The sequence below is a fragment of the Macrobrachium nipponense genome, chromosome 4 (genome assembly GCF_015104395.2).
Source record: "Macrobrachium nipponense isolate FS-2020 chromosome 4, ASM1510439v2, whole genome shotgun sequence".
Lineage (NCBI taxonomy): Eukaryota > Metazoa > Arthropoda > Malacostraca > Decapoda > Palaemonidae > Macrobrachium > Macrobrachium nipponense.
In genome coordinates, this window is record NC_061100.1 from 52,450,405 (window position 1) to 52,473,624 (window position 23,220).

Consider the following 23,220-nt stretch of genomic DNA (forward strand, 5'->3'; position numbering starts at 1 on the left):
CGTATATGTACAAAGTAATTTGTAGCGCTCGTATTGAATGTTTGTAAATAAATTGCCCGTGTGTCTCGTAACAGTCTCGTAACAGACGTCTTATCAGAGTAAAATCTGGAGGAGATTTTCTATGTATCCTTTATATGCACACACACACACACACACACACACACATTATATATATATATATATATATATATATATATATATATATATATATAGTTAGCTAGGTAGATAGATAAATAGCCATATAGATATATAAATGAGTAATCTATCATTTTTATTTTTATTTTTGTTACTTTTATTTCAAGTGAAGATTTGGGTTCTGTGTTTTGTTTGAAACTAATAAGACATCAGTAATATATTATACATGTTTCTACCAGGTTATTAGACAAATATTGTGGCCTTTTCGTAGACTGAACTAAGCCTTGGGGCGGCGGATCTGGGTCACGGAAGTAAATAAGGGTTGTATGGAAGAAATAATTAGATTTGGAGAGAAGCACTTCCCCCGGGAACCCAGACGGTATTGTGAAATATGGGTTTAATATACCGCAGACTTTTCAATCGTATCCCACAAACCTTAAGTTCAATTCCACGTACTTGTGCTGCATTCGGTATGCTAATTTGTGCTGCATAGCCCTAATTAAGGTAGGTACGCCGTCTAAAAGAAATTACGCGCAATCCTGAACTAGACATCAATAAAGTACGTATGGTGTGATAGCCTAAGGCTTCCCTGAGTTTTTCATTGACTCGTTTTATCCGTATATCGAGGTTCAGAAGAGATTATGAAATTAATATTAAATGAACTTCAGAAAGTTAGGATATGGTCATAATTTTAGACTGTTAATTCTTCCGTAATTTGTTTTGTTTAGTTTTTTTCCTGAGACAAGGAGGGCAGTGGAAGATAAGCTTGAGTACAAACACATGAAGTGTAAGAAGCTTTCAGGAAATGTGACTGTAAATAAATAATGTGTTTTTACAGAATCAGGTTGTCGCTCACTTAACAACATGACAGCCCTGTTATCCCTTATCAAGCCGGGGCTTAACGTCGTTATCCTTATGAATTCATTTGAATAATGGACTTGAGGTATCAGAAGGAATTATTGCAAAATCGTATTGCCAATCTTCATCCAGGGTTCTTTCATGGATTTGCACTTACAAGTATTAACCAATGTAATCATATATTATAGGTACTCCACATACACGCGCGTACACACTGATACACATACACACACACACACACACATATATATATATATATGTATATATATATATATACATATATATATATATATATATATATATATATATATATATATATATATTTATATATCTTCATCCAGGGTTTCTTTCATGGATTTGCACTTACAGTATTAACCAATGTAATCATATATTATAGGTACTCCACATACACGCGCGTACAACTCTGTACACACACACACACACACACACAACACACACACACACACATATATATTCACTATATATATTAATTATATTTATATATCTATATATAGATACATATATATATATATGTATATATACTATATATATCTATATATACATATATATAATAGGAAGTTGTTCCAGAGAGGCTCATTACAATAGTCACATCTAAGAGATCCAGTAACTCTTGAATGAAGTATGCCCTTCCTGTAGACAAAAAAAAAAAAAAAAACTCTTAGAATATCAGCATCGTCATAAGTTGACACAGAAGGCTCACCGGCTATGCTCTGATGATTATGTACATTGTGAGCTCGTCATCTTTAATTATATGTTTTCTAACTACAGACTTTACATTCTACGTAGGATTTAATTTTTCTTATTTAATCAGCTTCCCCTCTCGTCATCTTATCTTCCTCCGATCTCTGGACTTGGCCTTACCACATTTTTACTACGTTGAAGTATCCAATTTCTTTACAGTTCTACCTCTAAATGCACACGCTTTATGCAAAGAATTTGAATTCCAAAACCTTATGCCCTGTTTATTATTTATATTTTACATCATATTGCTCGTCTATATAGGAGAGAGTATTCTGCCGTCCCTTCATATATTACAGGTTTGTCTGAGATCGAGGCTCGTCTTCAAAATCTCCTGCGCAGTAATCCCCTTCTTTTTTATCCTCATCTTCTGTCTCTATATTTAAAAAATACTCAAGTGAATCAGCTAATTTAATTCTTCACTACTTAATTCTTCAGTACTGCCTTTGCCTACGCTTACTTTCTTTTCTTACTCTGAACAATTCTTCAAGTAGTCACTCATTATTACCAAGTAAGGTTCTATTATATGCGAACATGGACCAATCCAGAAGTAAATGAATGACCCTTGAAATTATATTACTACATTGCACCAACATATTTTTTTTCTTTGCTTCATCCACTGAAATATTAAACAGCCACGGAAACAACAGTGACCTACTCATGTACCTGCGTCTAATTATTCAGTATAATACGAGCTTCATTTTATTAATAAACAAAATTTTTTAACGTCCTCAACATCCTGCACATTAAATTTTTATCAGTTCTCTCGTAAGCTTTCTCTATTTAAGATATGCCACGTACAGCTTTTCTCTTGCTTTCTTTACTTTTCATCACCAATACTCGATTCTCTAACCTTTTTCTTCTCTAATCTTTTACTGGTTTTCCTCCATCAATTCCTCTGAAGTCTCTCTTACATTCTAATTCAAAATCCTATCACATACCTTCCCTAAATATTGCATAGTGGTATGCCTCTTTAACTCATATTCTTAATATTATCACCTTCTCCCAAAAAACGAAACAAGTAAGATTTTACCAATATGTTCAGAACCTTTCCCATATTTTTTACATTAAATGCCTTACATACCTTAATCAACCACTCAGTTACAACACCATCAATATAACGTGGATTCTCTTTTGTAGCTTACCTACTCCTTCCACTTTTACGATTACATATATAAAACACATTTTCCCCATATATATTTACACATGACTCCAAGGGTTTTTATTTCTTCGCAATGTCTTCGAAGATTTATATGCATTAGTAACAGTTTTGTCTGTTTTGTCACTTACATTTATATATTTTTTAACTACAATTATATTTTTTAACTGCAAGAAAACATTATCAGCGTCATAATTGGTATCCTTACGACCTCTACTATCAGTTCCAAAATGTCTCTCATGTTTATATCAATTCTGTTGTCGTAGCTTCCATTTCTACCTCTTTCTCCAATCCTTTACATTCATCAACTTTAAAATTCCCACTCCGCTGACACTGAACTGCATTCTTTTCATTCTTCATCTCTTCCTTTTCCTATTTTATTCCTTAGATCCATGTGTTTTTATGTTTAAAGTCTTTATTCACTAACATATATGTGTAGACAACTGAAGTGTGTGTATGTGTGTGTGTGTCTGTATAATAATCATGTATTTTTTTGCAGCGTTAAGCAAATGATCTCATGCATCCATAAATACGAAAGGGCAAATACATTACGTTATAAGAGAGAGAGAGAGAGAGAGAGAGAGAGAGAGAGAGAGAGAGAGAGACGGTTTTTAAATTGAACAGCTTTGATTTAATTGATAAATCTAAAAAATCAGAATTATCATTGATCCGTGCACCGACTCACTAGCCCTAGTTTACACATGATATGGAGAATAATTTATGAAAATGTTTACTTATGTGGATAACTTATGTAAAAGTTCAGTTCCTTGCATGAATGCCATTTGGTATAGTGAACAGATGCGAAGGTAAAAATGGTAAAGATTTAAGGTGATAAGGAATGTTTTATTTTATTTTTTGAATTCGAGGAACCAAGGAACACTGGGAAGAGCGTAAATTGTTTTTCTTGTCCGTTCTTTTTTGTTGGCTCCAGCTTACTCTTTTATAAACAGTATTAATATATATATATATATATATATCAATATATATATATATATATATATATATATATATGTGTGTGTGTGTGTGTGTGTGTGTGTGTGTGTGTGTATGTTTGAGTGTATACGTTCCACATACACTGAAAGTCTGAGCAATTTCAACCAAACGGGGTATACATACTACTTACCATCTGGGAATGGACCCTGGGGTTAAGGCATCACTGGCACCAAAGGGGGCGGGGGTGTGTGTGGGAAGGGCGGATATGTAAAAATGACAGAAAACGACAGATAATAATGTCTAATCCATAGTTTTTTAGGTTGCTGAGAAGAATAGTGACACTCCTGATGCCCTTAAAGTCCAAGATCAGCCCTGATTTGGGGTTAACCAAAATGACAGATATTAGTGTTTAATACATAATTTTCTAGGTTGCTTAGAAGATAGTAATCGTCCGGATGCTCTTTTAAGTCCAAGTTCACTTCCACAGAGAGGGGGATGGGAATAGGGTGGGAAGGGGGTGACATATAAAGATAAGGAAAAATGACAGATATTAGTGTCTAAATCATAGTTTTCGAGATCACTAAGATGAATAGTGACACTCTTGATGCCCTTCAAGTCCAAGTTCAGTCCTTATAGGAAGGGGGGGGGGGCGGGTGAGAAGTGGGTGGGAAGTGGGGTGACATGTAAGATTAACCAAACACGACAGATATTAGTGTCTAATACTTAGTTTTTGATGTTGCTGAGGTGAATAGTGACACTCCTGAAGCCTTTTTATTCCAAGTTCAGCCCCAGAGAGAGAGAGAGAGAGAGAATAGTTTATCAGTTGTAATCAGAGATTTCCCGGGCAGCACCGGGTTGGTCTGCTAGTGTGTGTGTGTGTGTTTGTTTGTGCATAATATAATATATATATATTATATATATATATATATATATATATATACTATATATATATATATATGCATGAACACTATTTCAGTTTGTTATTCTCTATGTGAAAACATGAATTGGAAATGTGGTTGCGTCTTAGTAAAAACATCCTAGAGTGTAGTTCAAATTTGTAAAATTTTGCAATGCTTCAAAACTTTCTGTGATGAACGTGTTTTTATTCGATTCTGTGGGAATTGAATAAATATATTTCCAAGTACTCCTTCCCCTCAAAAGTAGCATGGTTCCTTTCCCCTCAAAAGTATGCATGGAGTGGTTGATGGTACCCAAGTTAGCATTTTGATCTCAGAAATAATAAAAGTTGAATGGCAATACGTGAAATCGTAGCTTTTTGATTGCACTAAAACCGCCCAACAACGGAACGTTTGCCAACCTAGAGTTTACTTCTTCTTTTAGTGTGTGCATTCTACGTAATTTTTCTTTTTCTGCCAGATTATCTCTACTTTTCTAGCTTTGTTGCATTCATTTCTTGTAAAGGCTCCTCTTTTTGTCTTTGTTCACTTTTCTCATTTTCCTATCCTCTTCCATCTTATTATTATTATTTTTTGGGGTCGTCATAATATATATATATATATATATATATATATATATATATATATATATATATATATATATATATATATATATATATTTTATGTTTATTTATTTATTTATTTATTTATATATGTGTGTGTATGTATGTTGTGCTGTAGTATACTCTACATCTGTATATTAATAAGCTGTATTATGTCCTTTGCATATTAGTTTAGTATTCTTTTCGTCTTTTCCTCTTTTTTTGTGGTCATTTATCCTTTAGTTCACATTTTCACTTCTTTATAATCTTATTCCCTTTCTTTTTTGCGAATCAATTTTTCAAGAAATATTTTATATAATCTTTCCTTCTGGCTGCCAATTTTCCATCCTTTGGGGATTCCTCTGACATGCTTTTTCTCTTGCAGTTATCTTCTTTTTTCTTGCCTCTCTGTCATACGCCGTTGGAAGTATCTCCAAGTGACATGCTTTCCTGTCTTTCAAGCAGGGAATCTGTGAATTCCTGGAGTCAGACCCCACTCTGATCGGTTTACCTTTACATCTCTTTGCTTGCCTTCTGGTCAAGGAGAGTCACTAGGACTGATTTGCCCGTTCCATTGGCATCCTCCTAACTAACAGGCATCATCTCAACCTCATTTTGCAACGTGATGAAAGTCACTGGAAAATGGGAACGAGCTAAGTAGCGGCAAGCTGATTCCTCCTCACAAACCCGGAAGGCCCCATGGGATGATGGCGAAGTTCATTAAAGTATAATGAAACCACGGAAGGGGAACTTCCATTAATAACCTACGAGGACCCTCCTCCAAACTTTTTCTATATGACGCTTAAATTTAACCGTCGTCCATTCTTTCCGAGCGGCCCGTCCGTATTAACAATCACTCAAAGTCATGGGTCTCTCTGTGTATCTCTCGGTACGAGGACTATTTTTTAGGAGTATATAATCCTTTTGTCTGTGTAAGAGAGAGAGAGAGAGAGAGAGAGAGAGAGAGGAGAGAGAGAGAGAGAGAGAAAGGACCTTCTTTACTAGTTTATTGTATCCTGTTGATATGACAATTTCAAGGATGTTTAAGCGTTGTCTGTTTGTCATCCTCTTTGTTGTGTGCAATTATTTTTGTGTGTAACGAACATACATTTCATGTTAATACTGTATCTTTAATACTTTTTATTACATGTGGTTCTTCTCTCTCTCTCTCTCTCTCTCTCCACTGCTGTTTCTCTCTATGTCCTTTTCATCGTCACCCTTTTTGTCTTTGCTGTCGGCTGGGCCCTTAATTTTTTATTAATTTTGTGTCTTGTGTCTTTTCCATTTCCAGACCTGGAACGCCATTAATCCATAAAAAGGAAAACAATTTTCTCGAGATATTGAGCAGAAGTTGGGTAATGTTGTCCTTTATTAATGAACTTCTCCTTAATTATATTTCTTGTCTCCCACTCCTCCCGCAGGGGCCGTTAGGGTTTCGGGCAATTTAGAAGATGTTGCCGGAATGACAGTTCCCTTCAGCGTCTGGGCTATCGATGGAGGAGACCCCAAGCGGGAATGCGTTGCGCCCGCCTCCGTTGTCGTCACCGTCAGGAGTGTAGTCGCTCCGCCCGTGGCGTTTTCCCAGCCTTACTACTCCACTGAACTCTATCTCCCCACTTACGTGGGAGTTCGCGTCCTTTGTATCAACCGTCCTGAGGGGGAGGAGGAGTCCGACAGAGACCGTTACAAGGACGCCGAAAAGCCCCCAATGAAATACTCCATCGTCGACGGGGATGAGACCAAGCGTTTCGCCTTCGACGATTCAAGCAGGTGCTTGTATGTCAGGGACCAATTGAACCTAAGGAGCCATTACAACCTCACCCTTAAAGCAACAGATGGTGCCTTGACGTCCACAGCCACGGCTGAAATCACAGTATTGGAGGCGCCTCCATCCACCCTCGTCTTCACACAGGACAAGTATTTCGCCAACGTCTTTGAGAACTCCACTAAGGAAGTGAACTTGGTTGCCGTCGGGGTCAAAGGCCAGAATCTCAATCACCACATCGAGTATTCGATCCTCAACCCGATTGATACTTTCGAAATCAGACCGACGGCGGGAATCGTCAAAACCACTGGAAAGCCCTTTGATCGCGAAGAAAAGGACCACTATACCCTAGTTATTCAGGTGAGTGCGTCCGTTCTCCGTTTGCTTATTATTTCTCTGACAGAGTAATACAAGTTAATCGTCATCTCATTTAAATTTAACGTTGTCCTTAATTCCTTTTTATCGGACGAATCGTAAACATGCTGATTTCGCTGAGAAATGTGTTCCTTACATCAGAGACTTGCGATAACTTTCATGACTCTGCAGTATGTCTACTATCTAGAGCGCTGGCTAACTCAGAAAGTTATTTAAGAGCGAAGAGGCCTTTGGTCTTACTTTACCAACCCTGTTTCCACATGCAAATGGGAGGAACCGATTCCGATACATCTTGGAACGACGAGACCTTTTTTTTTTATGTTGGCGGTGGTGTTGCAGTAGGATTTGCCTTTTTTTTTTTTTTTTTTTTTTTTTTTTTTTTACTGACCTCTTCAGGCATTGTTTTTTTTTTCTTTTCTCTTTCTCCATCATTAAAGGCGAAGGATGCAGAAGAGCCGACCAACCTTGCACATGTCCTGGTTCACGTGGTGGTAATGGATGTGAATGATAATGAGCCCATCTTTGTCAATCAGCCTTACATCGCGCTCGTCTCCACGTCTGCCGAAAGAGGACACGTCGTCACGAAGGTAATCACAGAGACTCTTTCTCTAATTCCGGTCCATTGGATTCACGCCAAATGGGCCCTGGGTTTCTCCTAGGTAGAGCACGAGCTCTTAACGAGACCCGTTAGATTTGCATACAAATGTCTCCCTATCACTTGAGACCTCTCGGGAAATACGATTGTTGTTTTGCCCAAATTCTTTTTTTTTTTTAAGGTTCAACATATTATCCTCTCACTATTCATTTATGGATTTGTTCTTTATAGTAAGTTTAAATGTGTATTATTTTGAAAGAATTTGACTTCCGTAAAGAAGGGATGTCATACTGAGAAAGATCTAACACGTATCATTTTCCCCCTCAGCTGAAGGATTAGTTTTGGCAAATGTTTGTTATAAAAATTCGAACCAGCCCTTTTCCTGCAGCAAAGCATCATAAAGGACTTCCCACTTCTCTTCATGAAGGTGCGAGCTGTAGACGCCGACGCAGAGGATTTCGGCTCAGTCCGCTATGAATTGGTAAGAGGGAGTGGCGAGCTCTTCGCTGTAAACAAGAAGTCGGGAGAGATTTCTCTGAAGCAGTCGCTGATGGTGGCCGATAAGACCTACAGCCTCACTGTCGCCGCGTACGATGGGGGCAAGCAGCCCCTCAGCTCTCAGGCGCATGTGATGATCAGGTAAGACTGTCGTTGTTAAACCAAACAAAAACATCTTTCAGTTTTCTTCGGAAGATTGAAAAAGAAGCCCACAAAATTACTGTGTATAACATGTTTACTTATAAGTATTTACATTTTATTTTACTCAACACTCGAATACTTCCAGGCCCTATCTATGGCCCTTTTTCACGAGATGTGTAGGTTGTCAGCCTGGGTCAAGTGTTGAGTAAAATAAAATGTAAATACTTATAAGTAAACACGTTATACACAGTAATTTTGTGGGTTTCCTTTTCAACTGTCGTTGTTACTATTATTAACGGAAATAATGATATTACGGTGGAGATGGTCAACAACGGTGATAACTGTCGAGACAGTGTCGTAAATTTTGGAAGCAATTATATGTCAGATATTATAGTCTCTCTCTCTCTCTCTCTCTCTCTCTCTCTCTCTCTCTCCACTGAATTTACGCTATGGTTATTATTGCCACTGGCACAGGGTGGTGTCGGCAGAGGGGCCCATCTTCTCCTCGGCGAGGTATGCCGTCTCTATCAATGAGGACGCCCCCAAGGGAACGCCCGTCGTGAGAGTGGAGGCTGAGAGTCCTTCAGCGGATCCCATCATGTACACGATCGTCGCTGGAAACGCTGAGGAACTCTTTGCCCTTGACTATGCCACTGGTAAGTTCATTTTCAAGGCATTTCTTCAACTTGTTTATTATTTAGGACAAAAGAGAATTAGGCGATACACCTGCCGCTTTAAGGACGAAAAGTTATGTCTGGAAAAACTGGAGTGGAGATGAATACCAAAGCCTGGTTGTAGAAAGAAAGAAATTGGTCATTGCAGCTTGTAGTTCAAGGGTCACAGATTTCTACAGAGTAGTATTAGACATATATATATATATATATATATATCTATATATATATTATAATATATATATATATATATATATATTAATTCACAAAAAGGAAGACTCAAAAGACCTGGAAGATTACCGCCCAATAAGTTAATCTCAGTAATAAAGAAAATATTTACGAAGATCACATTAGGCCGAATAGAAAGACAGCTAGACTTTAATCAACCAAGAGGGCAGGCAGGTTTTAGAAGCGGGTATTCAACAACTGACCATATCCATGTAATTAACCAGCTAAAGGAAAAATCAACAGAGTATGGCAAACCACTATGCATGGCATTTGTAGACTATGAGAAAGCCTTTGGTTCTGTCAAAACTTCAGCAGTAATGAAAGCTCTTCAAAAGCAAGGAATAAGTGAGTCTTATGTTAGAACGATTGAAGATTCTATACGTGCAGTACAGCAATCCTAAAACTACATAAAGACTGAGAAATTTCCGATTGAGAAAGGAGTTAGAGAGGGAGACCCCATCTCTCCTAAATTATTCACAGCGTGCCTAGAAGTTATTAAGAATCAAAATTGGGAAAATGTAGGAATTAACATTACTGGGGAATACCTTAACAACTAAAGATTTGCAGATGCCATAGTTCTACTCAGTGGATCAGGGAAGGAATTAAAAAAGATGACAGAATATTTGAATAGAGAAAGCAGAAATGTTGGACTGAAAATGAATATGAGTAAAACTAAGATAATGTCCAATGAAAATGCAGACTTTCCCCAGGACATGAGACCGAAACTAAAAGAAGGATAAGCATGGGATGGAGAGCTTTTGGTAAACAAAATGAGATTATGGAAAGTAAAATGCCACTTTCTCTAAAAAGAAAAAAAAGTATTTAATCAGATGGTCCTACCAGTATTAACTTATGCATCAGGAACCTGGAGTCTTACTAAAGCCTTAGATCATAAGCTAGTTACAACTCAAAGAGCCATGGAAAGAATAATGATGGGAATAACACTAAGAGACTGAAAAAGAGCAACATGGATACGAGAGCAAACTAAAGTAGAGGATATTCTAATAATAAGTAAGAAAAAGAAATGGACGTGGGCAGAACATATGAGAATGTCAGCTAATAGATGGACAAAAAGAATAACAGAATGGGACCCTAGAGATTGCAAACGAAGCAAGGGAAGGAAGAAAAGACGATGGATTGACGAGCTAAGAAAATTTGCGGGTATAGACTGGCATAGAAAGACCATAAACAGAAGGGAATAGAAGGATATGTCTGAGGCCTTTGTCCTGCAGTGGTCTAGCAACGGCTGATTATATATATATATATATATACTGATATATATATATATATATATAGATAATATGATATATATATATATATATATATATATATATATATATATATATATTATATAATGCACACTGGCATAAAAGCGATACATCTACTTTGTGGAAATTTGTAATCCTTGAACTACAACTTTCAATGACAAATTCTTTTTTTTTTTCATACACACACACGCGCACATATGTGTGTGTATGTTTGTGTGTATGTATGAAAAAAAGAAATTGCCATTGAAAGTTGTAATTCAAGGATTGCACATTTCCACAAAGTAGATGTATCGCTTTTGTTCCAGTGTATATATATACATATAGTGTATACGTATATATATTTCTAATTCCTTCGACAAAAAGAGATACATCGACTCTGTAGAAATACAAACCACAAGGGGAAAAGATCCACAGAATTACGCACACGCCCGCGTGCACACACACATATGTGCGTGTGTGTGCGTACTTCAGTAGTTCTCTTCTCCTCGTGGTCATGAACAAATGTATTTTACGATGAAAAGCCTTTTGGATTTTGTGGAATAATTAAGACATTCACATCAAGCTGTTTCGACTTAAGTCACATTTTTGATAAAATTCATAATGAAATTCAGCGAATAAATTAACTGTTCAGCTAACTAAACAATAATCAGAAAGTAAGTAAATGAACGTGATTGAAGTGTTATCACTATCGCCAAGTTCAGTCATCACTGAAAAGACAGGAGAGTCGGTTTACTAAGCGAGTTGTATAAAATAGATTGGAAAGCTGTTAAAATAAACCGTCTCTTTGCTTACTCTGTTAACGAAGAGTTACGAGGATTGAATGTATCTGCTATTGGCTTGTTACGACGAACTGAAAAGGACTGGATTGTATTGTTTCGCTCAAGGGAGATCTCTATATAAAGCACAATGCGCTCCTCTGTTTTCGGGAGCCCGGTTATTGATAGGGTTCAGGCCCTGCTGTTGGTTCTCGAGAATAGGAAGACGGCATGTCTGCTATATTTAGACGAATGACAGAAAACACTGCAAAAAGTGTATGCCTATGCATGAGAGAGAGAGAGAGAGAGAAGAGAGAGAGAGAGAGAGAGAGAGAGAGAGAGAGAGAGAAACGCGAAACTAACACATTGAAACTTAATAAAGCTGCTTTTGGTTGACTCATGACATTTGAGTGTTGTGCCGCAATTAAAACTATAATATTGTGGAACTATTGTCCTCACTTTTTTTTTTCCTGGGGAAGAGCCACCTGTACTGGAGGCAGTGGGACCTGGTACGAATAGAGTATTGATGAGGTAAATAGAATTTTAATTCAGCAGACGTGCTGGTGAAAATATCTCCAAAAACGATGGAAAAGCGAAATTGTTTGTGCGCTGACGAATAGTATAGATGCAGGGGAAACGCTGAATTATTTCTCCGGTTGAATAAGTCACCCAGGTCAGTTTGACGAGTCTGAACGAAAGGGCAGAGAGTGAGAGGAAGCGAAGAGGCTTTTGAGGTCATTGGAATAAGAGGCCAGGTATACTGCGTATCTAGGGAAGGTTGATAACGCTGAAGATAAAAATCAGTTGATGGGCAATATTAATAATGTTCGTGGAACGGCCTTGGTGGTGAGGCTCATAACGTCAAATGAGAAAAATATAGAAGGGATTCTTAACAGAGAAAGGAGAAAGTTGAAGAAGCCACCCATAACGTGGAGGAAAGAAAAATGCCATAGAAATTTATAGCGGCGAAGAGACAATATTGAGGGAGAGATTCTTTATGTAGCAACGAGGAAACTGGGGAAGAGACTCATAAAGAAAAAGAGCATTAGCTGACAAAGACGGGCGGTAAAAGAGAGTAAACTGGGAAAGATATTTGTGATGTAGAAGAGAGAAAATGACTGGAGATTCTAAATGTACAATAGAGAAAAAACTGATGGTCAGATTTATGAAAGATAGATTTATACTTCAAGATATAAATGATTTATGTTGTTCATAATCTTGCGTTATTACGGAAGTTAAAATAAGCAATATATTAACTCTCTCAGCAGGCATCCGCCTCAAAGAATGCTTGCTCGTGAAAAGGAAGTAATATCGAAGTTCTATAAATATGCAGAGCAATGAGAGAGCAGGGCGCCTGAATGTGGCAGTACTGCTTCTATATTTGAAAGTCAAGAATCATAACTGAATAGAGTAGTTCAGGGAGCGAATCAGTTCTGTTACGACGTGTATCACTTGAAAAGTTACAATGCGGACACTTTCCGAAAAGAGTAGAACTAGTCCACAAAATTTAGCTGAAATATGGCCAATAGGTAGTAGTTTTGGTGTTAAGGCTGATTTTTTGTGCACAGTGACTCGAGAGATCTAGTAGATACCTCAGAAAAAAAAAATCCACACGAATCCCATGGGGGTGTTTTCCAAAATTCAAGATGGCGACCATTGGAGGCATGAATTTACTAAATCTGCATAACTTGTGAACTGTTGCAGTTAGGATTGTATTTTTGGTGTCTAGCTATGTTTCCTGACCCAATAAATTCGGTGATGGCATTATTAATTGCCCCCAGCTGTATATTTGCGACATAAATTAGTAACATTTGCTCATTATAATGGAATTGTTTGAAAAATAATATTTCAATAACAATTTTGCTGAAAAATTGCTGTTTGTATCTACGGCTGTCAGTACTGGTATAAGAAATCAAATATGTGAGTGTATAGGTATCGCATAAAACATCGTTCATCATACAGTGCAGCAACGGAATTTTTAGACTTATTCAATGTCCATCATTGTCATTGGTTGAAGCACTGAATATTAGCAGACATCTCCTGAAGCAGAGATCTTCACCTTCGAGAGAGGGGTTCTTTCACAATTATCCTTTCGTCTGTAGCACATATATTTTAGCATAAATGTACGTCTTGTAAATCCAAGGTACCTTGAAGGGAAGAATCTTTAACCGACAAACTCCTCATAAAAGGGGAAGATCTGTGGTATGGTTGTTTAGTAAATATTAATATTTATTTATGTCTTTAACCCTTAATAAAGCATAAGGGAAATCATTTTCACGATGTAAGCATTCTAGAGTTGCTTCCGATGTCAAATGGTTCAACCTAGTCATCAAGACAAACCAACACCGCGTCCATCACCGAATTCCTTGGGTCAGAAAACATGAAGTTTAGACACCAAAAATAAGATCCTAAGCTCAACAGTTCACAAGTTATGTAGATTTAGTCATTCAAAATTCATGCCTTTAATGGTCGCCATCTTGAATTTTGAAAAAAAAAAAAAAAAAAAACTGTGAGATTCATGGGGACTTTTTTTCTTCTGAGGTATCTACTAGATCTCTCTGGTCACCGTGCAACAAATCAGCTTTGACACCCAAACTTCGACCTCAGATGTTAAATTGGTGGACTTAACGGTCTAACGTGGTAGAAAGATAAATGACCTAGAATATCTACGTATATTTGGGAGATGCAAAATGAGAAACAGAGCTTTTACGAATTTATTTGCAGAATCTAGGAAACGGCGGACGATTTGTAATGCATAGGAGGTATTTAAGAGAAATCCGAGTAACAAAAAAAGTTAACTAGAGATTCATAACGAAAAAGAAAGATGACTAAAGGAGATGCACCGTAAAGTAAGGAAAACTAAACCAGGATAAACTAAACCAGGATGCGCGTTGTAAAATAGAGGAAGCTGAGAGAATAATTCATAATTTGGCAGAAGCAAAATGAACTCATTGATTCAGCCTTCTCCGAGAAATTTACTTCTGGCGATTTGCTGCTGAAAAAAAAGAAATCGAGAATTACTTCACGGAAAACCTAAATAAATCAGTTGCCGTTATACTGAAAAAGTAATATAAATAAAGTATTTAATAAGTAAATAAAATTAATTTTAATAGATAGAAAGTTAGGGATGAATTTAAATAGTATATACACACAAGCAGAAGAAAAGCCCGATTTCGATACGTACGTCATTTGTTTTGCTTTTATTTGCTGAAAGAAAATCTATCCTAAAAAGCCAACTTCTCTGAAAGCATTATTAAAAAGACTTTTAATGCTCTCGGTAATGGAAAGCTCTTGAAGATAATCATGTGTTCTTATTTTCCTGAACCTGCATGAAACAAGTGTCCCTCTGGCACACACACAGACATCGCACATGTCATCATTGACTTCACCAAGCTCCTTTTCCCACCAGCAGGTAAACTTGGCCACGCACTTGTGCGCGCGCGTGACGCAGTTCACAAATGAATGGCACTCTTTGATGTTCCCGTTAATACAGAGCAATTACTGTGAGTGTTTTGTGTCATCTTCCAAACCCCATTTCAACAATAGGTTGCAGGGAATTAGGATGAACCTATGTTGTCATTTATCCACACCGGGGAGACTAATGTTACTTCTCCCAAGAGCGAGTTTGCGTATGATTACCGGGGCGTATCTCATTATCTCGGAATCGGAAGATAGGGGAAGCGGTGCTTTGTTTGATTGTTCGTTCCTTTGTCCGTTTCATCTCCGTTGATTATCGCGTCTTTGTTATGAGAAGTTTTTGTTTTACGTGTGGTCGTTTTATATCTCGTATTTTTGGACTTTCACTTTCTTCAAAATGTTCAGAAAACTAATGCGTGCCTGTGCAACGGGAGAAACTGGATTTCAGTTACATGACCCTTGTGCTCTTATCGTCTCATTGCATGCTGTAAAACTGCGGTGGTTATGGAAAGTTTCCACAAAAACAGATTTGGGTGACGGCGCCGAATTTTTCAAATGAACTCCCTGGTTTGCCGGTGTATTTAGTAGTTCGTGCAGATCAGGTCTGAGGTCAAATGAAGATAGGGGTTACGTTACATTATTTCATTGCTGAACTGGTGTGAATGCTCCTTGAGCGATGTCTGTCAGAACAGTATTTAAATATTCAAAGGAAAACGCATGTATTTTTGCTATTAGGAATATTTTAGTCTTGAATGAAGAATATCTTCATCTTTCTTGGAGAGTAGTTTTGTCGTTGCTGAATGATATTCCCCTCTTTTACGAAAATTATTGATACATTTTTGGTCTGAATATATTTTCATCAGAGGCGATATTTTAGAGACGAGTTTTTCATTCTTCCTCTTAGCAGATAGTCTTCTGTGGCAAAGGACAATGCGGGAATTTGTACGGAATGTCTGAGTGACTGTTACTTACAGGCAATGCCGAACTTCCAAATGGAACATTTTGTCGTAGATGGAAGTTGCTTCTTTCTGGGAAAGTTCCCTCAGCGTCTTTCCAAGATGTTTTTTTTGCAGTCCAGAACTTGGAGAGTATATTCGAACTTAGCGTTATCACAGCGCAGCTGATACCACGTGTCCTCTGGGGCTTTGGCCAGAAATTTGTGAGGAGCCCGGGATTTCCAGGACATGGAAGTCGTTTCCAGAATTTCCTGGTTGAATACAAGGGCCAATTTCCTCGCAACTTTTTACTCCCCTCCCTCCTTCCACCCACCCACCCCCACCCGTTCGCCCAACGGCTTACGTCTTCCGGGCTGAAGTTACTGGAAAGTTTCCTTTTGTTCTGGCTCTTTATTAGAGACGACAATACCGACGCTAAATTGTTATTCTTCCATGCGATCGTAAATTCCAGGCATTTCGTGAAAGGATGTACTATTTCTTTTAGTTAAAGTTGGCCTTATGCCAGCATGGGCTTTTACTCTCGCGCAGCCCGTAAACCGTTTTTTTCCAATTATGAGTTTAAATGTGATCAAAATATCATCGTCTGATTATTTTAGCGTTTGAGAGACGCGGAAATGAATCTGTTATAAGGACAGGAACAGAAGCCAGATTCCCCCCAGCTTGGGTTTCCAAATCATGTGACTGAGACACTGATTCAAGCATGGAGTCGTGTATAGCAAACGACTTGAATTCCGTTTGCATAATGTAAGTACGGAATAAGGTAATGAAATGCATTTATACTGTAGTCTTAAAAGTTAAGGATTCAGGATTGCAAATATAATTTAATCCTGTGGTAGGAGTGCGAGAATACTACCACCGTAGGTCCTACGTGTCGTAAAAGGCGACTAAAAGGACAGCTGCTGCCTTACAGTCTCACTTTTTAGTAAAGATGAGGCACACTACCAATAACTGTGGAAAAGGATGTCTTACAGTCATACTTTTTAAGTAAAATGTTAGGCCCACTGCCAATAAATGTGGTTGATGACAGCAAGTGCATGCGGTCGTAAAAACCCCTTTGCCAAACAATAAACAATGCCTGATGATGTCTTTGAACGAAGGCAGAGGAGAAGGCGCATCAGGCAACCGACCCCTTAATGTAGGGATAACGGTGGGAAAGAAGAGGATTGCAGATATAATTGAAATGTAATCTTATAACAGTTTTTATTTTACTTTTATGAGCGTATGTAAGTTGCTAGATTGCATCAAGAAGGCACCCGTACAATCATACTCATACACACAGATATATGTACGTATATATATGTACATTATACATATATACATATATATATATATATATACATAATGTGTGTATGTATGTATTTATGTATGTATATGTATAATATCTCTCCTGGTGTAAGATATTACAGTTGCGTTTTATTTGGCATTAGGCTTCTTATGATCTACTGAGATGACAGCTTTACTCTTAGGGATGTAATCATTCAAGTCTCCCAGTGAATGAAATCGACATACGTTTGATCTCCCTAATAAACTCTCCTTATGGATGGGCGATGCCATCTCACCCATAATCATAAATCCCGAGCTAAGTGGAATAAAAAAAAAAAAAGCACACTCACACAATATTAATCCGTAATTTGCTATTTGCCGGACTATTCGATTGCCTTGTACAGAAATTTTTCTAGATTAACATTTCTACAGAAACCAAAGGCTTCCTGAAGGTAATGGATAGGCAGTATAGGTCTAATGAGTGATTTAGATAGATATTGATCGAAATGTCAATTGCCTCACACCATCATGAAACAGGGTGTTCGTTTTCTCTCTTGCAGCTCGAATGATTCTATCGGTGGATTAAAGAACAAAAACAAGTTTTTATATATATAAATCATTTTTGTTTCGTTGATAATATCTTATCTTAGACTATGTTCAAAACATTTTACGGGTGGTGCTGGATTGTGGAAACGGTTCAAATATTAAAATAGCCATTTACAATGCAAGCTAATTTCGTATTCGTTTTGCGATGCCGGCAAGTGTGAAGGAAGGAGGCGGGTAGTTGGAAATGATATACAGCAGAAAGCAAAATTTGTATAAATGATAATGATTATTATAATCAGTTACTGCGTCTGGATGCCTTCATTACGGCGCTGTCTGTTTGTTCTCGTCAATATGATTTTTTGTTCAGATTTCTTTTGCAAACGCGGAACTACGTCTAGTTATTATTTTTACTTTCATGTCGTCGCCTATTCAGTTTACTGGTTTATGTATTGATATTTTATGAAGAAAGCCAGCGTTGACAAACAAAAACGAAAAAGAAAAACATTTTTTAAATTTGCTTCCATTTTTTCATTATAGATTTGAATCCCAAATCGTATAGCGAGACGCTTCTTACGAACATTTATTTCGTACCCTTCGGTGGTGTTCATGTAGTGAGAAAATCGTAAATATCAAAATTTCATCTGAATTCATGTTTACTAATTTATTACCTAGTCTCCAGCAGTGCCATGTCTTTTGTTGGAAGCGCTTCACAGTTCAATATAAAATACATTATACGAAATTTGTCCAGTTTAGATTGCCAGAAGCTGTATCCAGGCGGAGTAAAATGATCTAATGACTGACACACGTCGGACCTACTTTTAAGTGATATATTTCTGCTGACTGGATACCTGCAAAATATATAGCTTGAAATTACACAGCCACTTATTGGACTCAGTTTGTAATGGTGTAATCCCAGTTCATAGTTCCACTTTGAAATAGTAAGTTGCCACGAACTGAATCCAGCATAAAAAAATAGGTTGCCACATGCTGGATTCTAATAGAAATGATTAGTCGCCGCATGCTGGCTCCAGTTGGAATGATATGCCGTAACAGCAGATCCTGTTGCAAATGGCACAGTGCCACTTATTGGATCCTCAGTGGGGTCAGTTTGGAAATAAACCTTGTCATGTACGGAATTTATATATTTAACTCCATCGGTATAATGTAATGTAACTATTAGGACTACATAACTGCCTATATTGTTCTTCATCATTTCTTATGGGGTAATAATACAACTTCCTCAACTTTAAATGAGATACTATAGAACCCAGGTATTTTGTTTCCAGTTTTACATAACACTTAGGATCTTGTATGGTTCAGTAAATTGTCAGTAGTGTGGGCTTTGTAGCCCGTAAATGAAAATAATTTATTACAACGTAATAGACCCAATATGTAACGTCCTGTGATAAATTTACTTATACTTGAACTTAATATTTCATGTAAAGTACTTTAAGTCTTACGTTTTATGCTTTTTATTTATTTAAAGATTAGATTTAGTTAAGAATCTAACTACTGTTTGTTAGATACATTGTCAAGTGTTTAGACAAATTTTCGTCTACTAAGACCTAAAATTCATTGTTTAGTATTAGAAACTTGTTTTTCAACGTCATTTAATTTGTAGATGTATTGATTGTATTTAATGGTTTTATTGTGTAGAAATACTTTTATCTTTTAGAATGAATTAATCGTATATTTAGTTATTAATTACCTAATAATCTTGAGTGCTTTATGGATTAGAATATTATCTTGATTTGTCGTAATATTGAGTGTTCAGTAATACATGAAGATGTCTTTCATGGCTATTTCAGAGTTCTTATATTAATTTTGTGCTCTTATTTTCTGGCTGCATTACAGTACCAGCGTTCTGGAACTGTATTTATAGCAAGGCCACAAGTAATTCAACGTCATTTTAGATCAAAGGACTTTTGTTTCTGTTAACATACCCTGTACCTGTATTAAAAGTCTGGTAAATGTCACTGGCGACGAATTTCCATTAAAAGTTTCTTACGAAATCGCAGCGTAGTTTTTCCACTTATACTACTGGGGTTATCTCCTCCTTCATAGTTGCAGTTCAGTTGCCAATATGATTAACAAGTACTAACTGTGTTCATGCATCTTATAGTATGGTTATGCCACGGCAGGTGACATTTCACTAGAATGACTAACCTTTTGTGAAATCAGTCTTCTTTTTTATTTCTTTTCTCTTATCATTAATGGCTTTGGATCTTCATCGTTTCATTGCCTGTCTCAATCTTGCTTTTTCCCAGGTTTGAATGGCGTGGAATCGAAGTGTAAGTATGATTGCCAATGATCATGGTATATAGACACAAAGAGAGATGCTATCCCTTTCACTGCTTATGATCTTAATGAATCGCGCTGGTGTGTAATACTTGTGTATGATATGAGAAGGCTCTACTCGTTTTTTTTTTTTATAATTATGGAATCGCTTCACCAAAATATTGAGTTCAAAACCTAAACTCTGTTAGGACTGACCAACTTCGTTTTCATTAACTTAATTTAAATTGCATAAGGTAATCAAACATTATTAACAAGGGAGGTAGTAACATTCTTAAAGTCTCTCTAGTAGGTATCACTATTATGATAAAGATTCGAGAGATATTGACAGGTACTGTTGTGACGGGTAACTTAGAAACATTGATACGGCGTTTTAGCTTCCAGATTCTCATGTTGTTTATTATGATATACCTAAGGTAAAGATAGATCAAACTTTGCCGAAATTTCCTTAAATGGATAGGAAGACATGTGACTACATAATTCCCTTTTATTGATGGCTTCTTAATTGTTTGTGATGGCGAGACCACGAGAGCGTCGGAAATTGTTTGGAAAATTAAATCTTTCGTAATTGTCGAAATCTGCCGTTGGTTGCTTTCCAACGATATATAAATTTCTACTATTTTAAAAATATTTGAATATAATTTTTATTCGTTCCCCTTCCCCATGAATATACTTGAATTTCAACAAGTATATTCAAGTGTTATTGCATGTCAAAGATCTTATGTTTTTGAAGTTTATTTTCTGGACAATTTAACATATTTAACATACGAAGTGGGAGTGTAGTCAAGTATATGGATGCTGTAAATTTTCTCATATCTGCATGATCAGCCACATGCGTGAATATGTAAACTTAGTCTCATGTTTATAAGCCCTTTTTTGATATGTATTCATGCATTGACAATAGATACAATGTTGCGATCGTCAGACGTCTGCTAAAAATGATTTGTCATGCTTAGACTGAGAATCATTGCTTGATTTCTGAAATAGTTGCGTCTCCCACTGGAATTGTATGCACTTAATACAATTCAGCCTGAATTAAATACATTATAAAAAGTAAGTGTGACTACATATTTAGGTTTTCGTGACTATAAACAAGAGATTATATCCTTTGATTTGTTCGCCATACCTCGCACACCACGTTTCACAAGTACATAGAATTGTTGCATGTAGTTCCTATCCAATTACAGTTTTTCAGGAAATGAAGAGGCGATCCGCATTTGCGCCCTGTACCTTACGGCTTCATATTATTCTAGAAACGTAGCAGTGTCCATGACATTGATCTCCCCAACCGCACCCCTACGAAAACCAGTCCTCAATACAACCCCCCCCCCCCCCTTTAATCCCGTGTAGTCTGTATTAGGTGACTGTGAAACAGCTTTCCCGAGCTGCGACAGTGATTAGCGCCGAAGTTATTACCGTAATTGGCCCTGGGGCTTCCGTTTCGGGCTCGACATTCCCATTGTTATTCGATGCGATTGGTCTGATAGAAGCAGTTGGGTGCGATGGTCTCGTCACTTTTTGCTTTTCTGTTTACGCTTTTCGAACAACGATCAGTGGTTAGTGCTTCGCTGATGAGCATTAAATTCGATATGCCCAGGCAAGGCTTTAAACGTAATGAAACGAAAACGTCAGGGTAGACCAGAATGGTCTTTACACAGAGGTGCCAACGTGAATTCAGTTTTGGTTATATATGGAAAAGTAAACTTTGAAATCGAAAGGGAAAGCGAGGAAGTTGTCGAGCTTGTATCATAAAGAAGGCAGTATGTATAATAACAATAATTTATAAGCAGTGGTGTTGAGGCACGGTAGATTGGACTGCTCGGTAATGTACTGTTTTCTGGAAGTTGATGATGCGAGAATGTTTGCCTTGAATGGAACGTTCCCTAACTACAGAGTAGTAATGTAAGTTGTGGCATTAACTTTGACAGGCACTTTTAGATTAACCGCATTATGTAGATGAGCAAATCGGACCAACAGAGAAATTTGATTGGCAGTTCTAGTTAGATTAACAAGAGGGAATTTTTGTAAATTAACACCGTAAGAATGACCCACCGACAACCATCGTCCATTGAATGCTTTCTTCTAAGGAGCCTTATGCAACTGTGGAAGGATACTTGCGTGCTGATAGATGAAGCTGACTTTCATTTAGCATTTGTATTCTCCTTGTATGTCGATTCATTTCCCAGCTTAATGGTGTAGTGTACATTGCTTCCTCATATCACTATAGCTTTTATTTGGAGCCCAGTGATCATTGTTGTCTGGTCCTTGTAAATATATTTGTTTCAGATTTTATGTTATTTTTATTTTTGATGTCACCATATTTGTGCACGTTGTTTCAAGAAGTTGTTGTTGCTGTGAACGTAAGTTGAATGTCCTTTTCATGCTTTATTTTTATTTCTATATACTTAAGTAGTAGAGTCACGAGTAAGCTGAATTCCCGTTGTCATTTTGTGAGCCAGTGTACTGTGTATGATGCACCAAAATGGATTTTCTTCATCAAACGCGGGAGGTCGTCCCAACCTTAAACTTCATTTCTGGGTTACCGATATCCCGTTACTTTGGTGGGGCGCATTCACCGAGTGCCATTGGCAAAGGAGGAATGCATTTCGTTAAGTGAAGAGGGAGGTTTTGGAGCTCTCCAGATCCTTGTCAGACCCTCATTACCTCGTGAAAGGACTCCAGCAAGCGTCGAGGTCAGGGATCAGATCGCGATGAAAAGGAGCGGATTGAACTCGGGGTCGAGTAGGAGATTAACACTACATTATTTTTTTTGCATATCCATGCTCTCTCTCTCTCTCTCTCTCTCTCTCTCTCTCTCTCTCTCTCTCTCTCTCTCTCTCTCTCTCTCTCAGATTAGTGAAAAAAACAAAACGAAATTAGCTCTTTATTTTTGTGTTATGAATCTTTTACTGTCACCCCCCGTCCCCCACTGAGGAAAATAGAATGAGTCAAGTCTGGGCTGTTGGAAATCTGAACAGAAATGGAAGTTTCCATGGGAGGTTCGGCCTTTGAGTTTGCATCGAAGAAAATCCATGACCTTTGAAACCGTGTATCCGGAATGAAACAGACCTGATTCGTGTGTCAACTTTCTTTAATTTCCCTTTA

At 37.3% G+C, this 23,220-nt stretch overlaps 1 protein-coding gene across 5 annotated transcripts in view; it reads left to right on the forward strand.

Annotated features, from left to right (window-relative positions):
• LOC135210928 (fat-like cadherin-related tumor suppressor homolog) overlaps window positions 1-23,220 on the forward strand; it is a 736,096-nt gene that overhangs the window by 556,859 nt on the left and 156,017 nt on the right. For 4 of the 5 annotated variants that reach the window (XM_064243897.1, XM_064243900.1, XM_064243901.1 and 1 more), the window contains 5 exons: window positions 6,764-7,467; window positions 7,920-8,069; window positions 8,505-8,716; window positions 9,191-9,372; window positions 20,088-20,111. In XM_064243897.1, the coding sequence (XP_064099967.1) occupies window positions 6,764-7,467; window positions 7,920-8,069; window positions 8,505-8,716; window positions 9,191-9,372; window positions 20,088-20,111 (1,272 nt within the window). The remainder of the gene's footprint in view (window positions 1-6,763; window positions 7,468-7,919; window positions 8,070-8,504; window positions 8,717-9,190; window positions 9,373-20,087; window positions 20,112-23,220) is intronic. The other variant, XM_064243898.1, reaches the window with a different exon arrangement.